Below are 7,776 nucleotides of genomic sequence, written 5' to 3'. Positions count from 1 at the left end.
TTAAGTTAAATTATGATATTTTTATTTTTCTGACCAATGTTGATGATAACAGTATTATAAGTTTATTCATGAGTTGTTATCCAGGCATTAATTCCATTTCTGCCCAACGGTGTTATAGAGTTAATGTAGAAGAATGTTGTATTTATGATATTGCTATTTTTGACCAAAGTTGATGATGGCAATATTATAAATTTTGTTACTTATGAGTATTATACATTAGTTCTATTTCTGTCCAATGGTGATGTAGAATTAATGTAGATGAACATTATATGTTTTAATTTTGACCAACGTTAAATTAAGGCTTGCAATTATTATGTTAAATGTTTCTCACTTTCTCTAGCGTTGTTTTCAGGCTACAACCCAATGACGTTTATCTCACCCATTCCATCACTCAATGGGAGCAACTATAACACATGGCGAGAGAAGCTTAAGATAGCACCTGCGCTCTCTAACAATGATCTAGCACTTATCTCTCCGTGTCCCACTGAACCTATGGACCCTATGAGGACAGAAAATGAGACTGATGCAGCTTTCGCTACTCGGCAGCATGACCATGTAGAAGTGAGAATGAAGTACAATCTTGATCGTGCGAAGTGGGATAGTTCAAACCGCAAGTGTTTGATGGTTATTAAGGGCTCCATTGAGGATCCAATAAGGGGATCAATCCTAGAATGTACCGCCGCCACTGAGTATCTCGAAAAAGTGGAGAGTCAGTTTACTAGCTCTTCAATGGCTTATGCAAGCACTCTAATTAAGAAGTTAGTTAATGAGAAATACTCTAGTGGAGGGATTAGAGAGCACATATTGAAGATGAGCAACACGGCATCTAAGCTCAAGCCAATAGACTTGGGGCTCAAGGATGAGTTCCTAATTCATTTAATTTTTTCTTCTTTGCCCAAAGAGTATGAGACTTTTATTGTGAACTACAACTTACAACCAGATAAGTGGGACATTGAGAAGCTCATTGCAATATGTGTGCAAGAAGAGGAGAGGCTTAAGAGCTCACATGGTGACTCGGCTAACATGTGAAGGAAAATAAAAGGAAGAACTTTTACAACAAGAAAGACAAACCACAAGAGAAACCTCAGTGGGACAATAGCTCCTCCTCTAAGTCTAAAGGAAACGCCCCTCAGAAAGATCACCATCAGAAATCCAACTATGTTCAAGTAGACAAGGACACCTGCAAATGGTGCAAGAAGACTGAACACTATCAGAAGGATTGTCCAGATTTCCTTAAGCACCTAATGAGAAAATGTGAGAACATTATTACATTTGTAGATGAGTCCTTGTATTTAAGTTATGCAAAATCTACTTGGTGGATTGATTTAGATGTAACTATTCATGTTGCAAATTCATTATAGGGATTCAAAATATGCCATCTTTTGACATTTGATATTGGTCATAAAACATGGAAAATAAATCATAAGTTGTCATTTGTGTGACACCAAGTTGACGAAAAGTGAAATATCAAAAGATGTGTCTTTAATAACAACTTGTGACGTTTAGGTGTTAAAGTCATAACTTTGTGACTTTGATTTGGATTGTCATAAATATTTATGACTTTGATTTAATGTCATAACTTTCTTGGACCTCGCAACATAAGCAAATGCCACGTAGGATGGCTTGTTGACATAGCACTAAGGTGGCAGACTCCAAAAACGTCATAAAATTGTATTCAGCCAATTTAAGCCCACAAAACAAATAGGCTTACAATGGACCAAACACAATTCTTTAGGCTGTTTTTTTTTTTTGTTTTAATAGTTGTTGGCATGTTTTCGGTCGGATAAGGCCAGCCCATTTTTGGGCCCATGTTTTTTCAGCCCATCAGTTTCCTAACATACTATTAGCACAATATTCAACATAGCACACAACGCACTTAATAAACAGCCCATATTAATATTAATATTAATAATTAATAGTTAAAGTACATACGAGAAGTACATCAATTATAATAGTAACAATACAGATGCATAAATTTCTAATTCTTCTAAATTAGGAAGCACCAATGTCTTGTTCTCTCCATCCATGTCACCGGCAGTAGTTAGGCACGGAACCTGTCCATGAATTGCAAAAAAAAAACAACCATTTAGATTCCAAATCTAATAGGACAGAATATATATTAAAAATTCACACATGATGCAATTCATAGTTATTATTACGACACGTGTGATAGTGACACAGGTGTTAATAACAGAATAGAAACAGCAGATCTGGGCAACCTCACCTTGCCGTGGTGTGGTCTGGTGTGACCATTGGGCACATCTGCATACATGGACGGAGTTGTGGTGGCCTGTATAGAACCATGAAAATCTATGCAATCATCCATATATAGTGACCGTGGCCACTTAAATGACTCCCCCGTGGTGATGCAGTGTTATCCTGCAACAACAAATGACTGAATGAGCAAACCATATAGCAGCAGGCAAGCAGCCGATCAAAAATTGCGTTAAAGAAAACAGCAGATCAAATTGCAGACAGCAGCAAATCAAGTAGTAATGCAGTGGGCACCCCTTTATTTAACCGTTGCATCATATTCTATCACTAGTTAGGCAAGCAAATTGTAGAAAGGAGCAGCATGTGCAATCCTGAAACTAGTATATAGCAAAATGGTAGAAAAATATGAGTTTGGAAAGGAACTGTCACAGATCACGTATACTGCATATACTACTGGACAGATGGTTTTTGTTTCACAACTTAGTCAACCAACAGTGTACTAGATTAAATGGTAGGCAACCATGATGTGTCAGAACTAAAACGAACAATGTACAGGCTAGCTGGCAGGCAACAATTTCCACTAAGGGCTCGTTCGGTTACAGCCGTTCCGGCTAGGAATGAATCCTCCTGAAGATAGCCTATACATATTACAATAGTGTTCCTGGCTGGAACGGTTCTAGGACGTGATTCCCTGGAAACCGAACGTAGCCTAAGTGAGCACGTTTTGTACTGGAGAGTGGATACTGGAGCAGCACCTTGAGTCTGAAAGACTGGAGCGGTCAGACTTGGAGAAGTCGGAGGACTAGACGAGGCACAGGCGCACAGCTTCACCAGGTGGGGGTCGATGGAGTGCGGCGGCTCAACAGCAAGCGCGGTCGCCAGCACGAGTGGTGGCGGCGGATCTGTGCCTGCAGTAGGATCTGCAGACGCCAGCTGTGGATCTAGCCACAGGCGGCGGATCCGTAGTCGCTGGCCGTGCATCCACCGAAGACGGAGGCTACCGACACCGGCAGTCGAACACCCACAGCCAGTGGGTGGTGCCGTCGCTGCCGGGCTACGCGGCAAGCCAGCCGTAGGAGCCGCCGCCTCTACTGGATGTGCGGTCAGCTAGCCAGCCATGGGAGCCATCGTCTCCGCCTAGCTGCACGGCCAGCCCGCCGCGGACGCTGCCGCCTGGGCCAGGATGCGAACACCACCGCCTCCTACTGCTGGATGCGGGTGCCTAGATGTTGCCGCCAGCCGTGACAAACCCCACGGCCTCCAGCTCCCTCCACCGCACACGCGGGACGGGCGCGGCGGCCACAACGACATGGACCAGGTTAGGGTTTTCGAAGGGGAGAGCAATGCCTCCGCATTTTATCCACAGCGGGTGGATCTCGTCCGTCGATCTGATCAACGGTTGAGAGTGAGGTGAAGGTTAAGTTGGGCCGTGGATTTGGATCTTTGGCCGAGCTTCGGTTGTGTTGGTCTATTAGTATTTAAAGTTTTTTGTTTTATTTTTAATACCAATCACTATCTTGGTTATTCTAGTGTTCGATTTCTAATATTATTATTTTTCCGTCTATATCCGGTATATTGGCTAGACTAAAATGTATGGACCTAAATATAGCTTTAATAATTTTTAAATCATACTGAAGATATGCGCAATTCAATTTGGATACACTTTCGATTAGAGCAAAGAAATTCATTTCAACTACTATTTTGATGAATTATATTTCCTTTTGTTGCCATTGAACTAAGACATATTGTCATATTATCCTATGGGCCTGCATGCATGCAGAGAAATTCCAAGCCATGTGGACACCGATGTAATATACATGAAAAAAGTGGATGTGTCATTACAAAGACTACAATTCCTGGGTCTCCACATGACTCGTGCGTTTCGATGTTGTATGCGCCTCAAACTTTTTCTCAAGCTTAGGCGTGCCATGGGACGAGGAAACGCTAAGTTTCAGATTTTTCGAAGATGTGTTGCTATTTTCTACACTTTAAATAAATTTTTACGCGGTAGAACGTCGTAATTGGAGGTTGAACTAAGGCTTCCCTAGAAACGATCCGAAACGATACAAGATTTCTATACTATGCCTCATATGTCCCCGGGAACCATTTTGGTAGAGGTGGATGGGAAAATATATTATTTCCAAAGCGTAACTCGACCTCCATTCTCAATTTTAGCACAAAATAAATATAATAATGGCCGGAATTGAACAAATAAATCTAAGATTCTGCGTGGAGTCATGCTTTCGGCCTGCATGCATGTAGAAAAATTTTCAAGCCATTTCGACAACGACTTAATGTACATGTTCAAAAAGTGGATGTGTCGCTACGAAGAATCCTGACTACAACTCATGGGTATGCACATGACTCGTGCGTTTTGATGTTGTAATCGCCTCAAACATTTTTCTCAAGATTGTGCGTGCCACGAGACGAGGAAACACAAGTTTCAGATTTTCCAGAGGTGTGTTGCTATTGTCTACACTTTAAATGAATTTCTGCGCGGCAGAACACCATAATTGGAGGTTGAACTGAGGCTTCCCCGGAAATGATCTGAAACAATACAAGATATCTATACTATGTCTCATATGTTCCAGGGAACAGTTTTGGGATAGGTGGATTGGAAAATATATTATTTTCAAAGCATAACTCGACCTCCTTTCTCAATTTTAGCACAAAATAAATACAATAATGGCCGAAATTGATCAGATGAATCTAAGATTCTGTGTGGAGCCATATATTGGGCCTGCATGCATGCAGAAAAATTTTCAATACATTTGGACACCGATGTAATGTACATGTTCAAAAAGTGGATGTGTCATTACGAAGAATCCTCACTATAACTAGTGGGGATCCACATGACTCGTGCGTTTCGATGTTGTATGTGCCTCAAAGTTTTTCTCAAGCTTGTGCATGCCATAGGATGAGAAAATGCTAAGTTTCTGATCTTCTAGAGGTCTGTTGCTATTTTCTACACTTTAAATGAATTTTTGCGCGGCAGAACACCGTAATTGGAGGTTGAATTGAGGCTTCCCCAGAAACGATCCGAAACGATACAAGATTTCTATACTATGCCTCATATGTCCTAGGGAACCAGATTTGGTAGAGGTGGATTGGAAAATATATATTATTTTCAAATCATAACTTGACCTTCTTTGTCAATTTTAGCAAAAATAAATATAATAATGATCTAAATGGGTCGACATGCGGGACCTACCGAAGGCAGCACGGGCTCCTATGGTGTGTGTGCCTCTTCGGAAGCTGGACCCGCCCATGCGATTTGAAAAAAAATCTCCGACCTCGCCTGTCGACAAAATCTGGTCGGCAATCTATCGAAGGGTATGCCCACGGTAGTGATGAATCGGTGGAGGTGCACGTGAGAGAACTGGATGGTGACATAGAACACAAGAGACAGCGATTTAGACAGGTTCAGGCCATCAGCTCGACGTAATACCCTACGTCGTGTGTCTTTATGGTTTGTATTACGTATGATTCGATTAAAACAAGGGGGTCCCTACCCGCCTTATATGGCTTGGGGAGTAGGGTTACAGATCGGCTATTTCTATTCTGATCGGTTTACAAGATAGGAAGTTACAGATCGTATAATATCTATCATATCCGAGTAGATTTCACCGATCACCGAAAATCTTTACGTTGCCTTGTGAAGCAAGTCGTCCTACAGCATACTTCATGTGGCGTTATCTTGCGAGCTAGGCCTCGACCAGTGGCACGCCCCATGCATAGTCTTATGGGCTGGGCCTCCCCTAGCGGCTCGGCCCACGTGGATCCTTGTGGGTACCGGGGGTCATACCCCCATAGCTAGTCCCCGAGCACCTTGCATCCGCTGCACAACATCATCTTGCATCCATTCAAGCTATCCAACTTGTAGCTACTCATGAGCATTAGTCTTCCGACCAGTTCAAATAGGGACCGAGCTATTAACGCAAGCGTTCGAGTAGTTTGAACGAGCATCCAAGCTGTCGATGTGGGTGTCTGCGCAGCTAAGACAGGCGTTCGACCAGTTTAACTAGGCGTCAAGCTCAGACTCACTCGAAGTCATGGTTTGCCATAAGGATGTAAGGAGCTTAAGTAAAAAATTTTGAAGTCTTGGTTGGTGAAGTGTACACACTTAAGTGCCAATTGCAATGGTCTTGACGATGTGGTCATTAGGGCAGAGCATAAGCGGAGACTTGACGAAGTCAAAAATACCATGAAGAAGAAAAGTACGTGCACCATAAGGTGCATTGTACACAATGTAGCTCCCGAGCCTACTGGAAGATGATGGAGGAATCTTGTAGCAGGCTCAAAGAAAAATTTGTAGTCTGCATTATTGCCGAAAGTTTGAGTAATCAGGGAACTAGTACATTCACCGCAAGATGAAGTGTACACACTTAGTCCCCGAGCTTGCTGGAAGATGATGAAGGAATCTTGTAGCAGGGTCAAGGAAAATAAACCTTGGCATAGATGCATAACAAATTTCGTTGATCCAGCGCTGAGTCTGGAGATTCATTTCATCGTTTCGCATTTAACGTGATTTAATGCCATGGCCCACCTTGCGCATTTGGTGGCCCACCAACATGCGGTGATTTCAGGAGGGAATGTGGTGGGTCAGGCAGGGTTTCCCAAAATCCCTAGAAGGCAAAGGGTCGGTGGTCGAACCGTTATAAAGTGCCGTAGCCCCGGCGCACATTCCTCACCTTGCTCTCGCCTCTTTGTCTTCTTCCTCATGCCCGTACCACATCACTCGCCAGCTGGTCTACCATCTTAGCAGCCACAAGCTCACAATCTCCCATGATTCCTCAGATCTACGAGATGGCGCCCAAGAGAAACTATAGCAGCTCGAGTAGGGCAGCATGCGAGCTCAATCTCATCAAGGAATGGGTGACCTATGCCAACAATGAGGCGATGCTCAACCAGTTGGTGGTGGATGGCATGCTGCCGAATACGGTGACGATGAGATGGCGTCCTGCTCGTGGTGAGAGCTTTCCTACCCCCCCACGGTGATGAATTGGTCATGTTTGAAGATTATTTCTATCACGGATTTGGCGTTCTAGTCCATCTGTTCCTCTACGGATTGGTTGAGTATTATGCCATTAGTCTTTGCAATCTAGGCCCAAACTCCATCCTTCATGTTTCTGTCTTCATCCATTTCTACGAAGCCTATCTTGGCATTCTCCCACATTTTGATCTCTTTTGCCACTTTTTCTATTTAAAATCTCATGGGGATCTAGATCTAGAGTTCTAGGTAGCGCGTACTTATAGCTATGGGATGGGATGGTTGGGCAGTACATCGCTACCCCGTCGAACATAAACATGAAGTTTTGGGCACAACGATGGTTCTACATGCCATAGGGGGAACGTTATGTGGTGTGCGACGTTGATCAGATTCTCGTGAGCAATGCCAATTGGTCGGAGAGACCTAGTGCCAGTGGAATGGAGCAGGTGAGGGAACTCCTAACGTTGATTGACCGAAGGAGAGTAGATGGGGTCATAGTGGCGATGAACTTTACTTTTTGGCGATGCTAGCTCAGCAAGGAGAGGGCACGCCCTGCATATGAATTCTGGGGG

At 43.3% G+C, this 7,776-nt stretch overlaps 1 protein-coding gene and 1 long non-coding RNA gene across 2 annotated transcripts; one reads left to right on the top strand and one right to left on the bottom strand.

Annotated features, from left to right (window-relative positions):
• The first annotated feature begins 492 nt into the window (after positions 1-492).
• On the top strand, positions 493-1,029 carry LOC136526151 (uncharacterized). The gene has a single exon (XM_066518913.1). It carries the CDS (start codon positions 493-495, stop codon positions 1,027-1,029), a length of 537 nt encoding a protein of 178 aa, XP_066375010.1.
• Positions 1,030-1,891: 862 nt separating this feature from the next.
• LOC136529777 (uncharacterized) lies at positions 1,892-3,521 on the bottom strand. Its single transcript, XR_010777412.1, has 3 exons — positions 2,970-3,521; positions 2,225-2,379; positions 1,892-2,054 (listed from the first exon to the last, which is right to left on the bottom strand). It is a non-coding gene; the product is annotated as an uncharacterized lncRNA (long non-coding RNA).
• Between the last annotated feature and the right edge of the window lie 4,255 nt (positions 3,522-7,776).

This window comes from Miscanthus floridulus, chromosome 19 (assembly GCF_019320115.1).
Source record: "Miscanthus floridulus cultivar M001 chromosome 19, ASM1932011v1, whole genome shotgun sequence".
In the NCBI taxonomy this organism is placed as follows: Eukaryota; Viridiplantae; Streptophyta; class Magnoliopsida; order Poales; family Poaceae; genus Miscanthus; species Miscanthus floridulus.
This window is presented reverse-complemented; position numbering and strand designations above follow the sequence as displayed.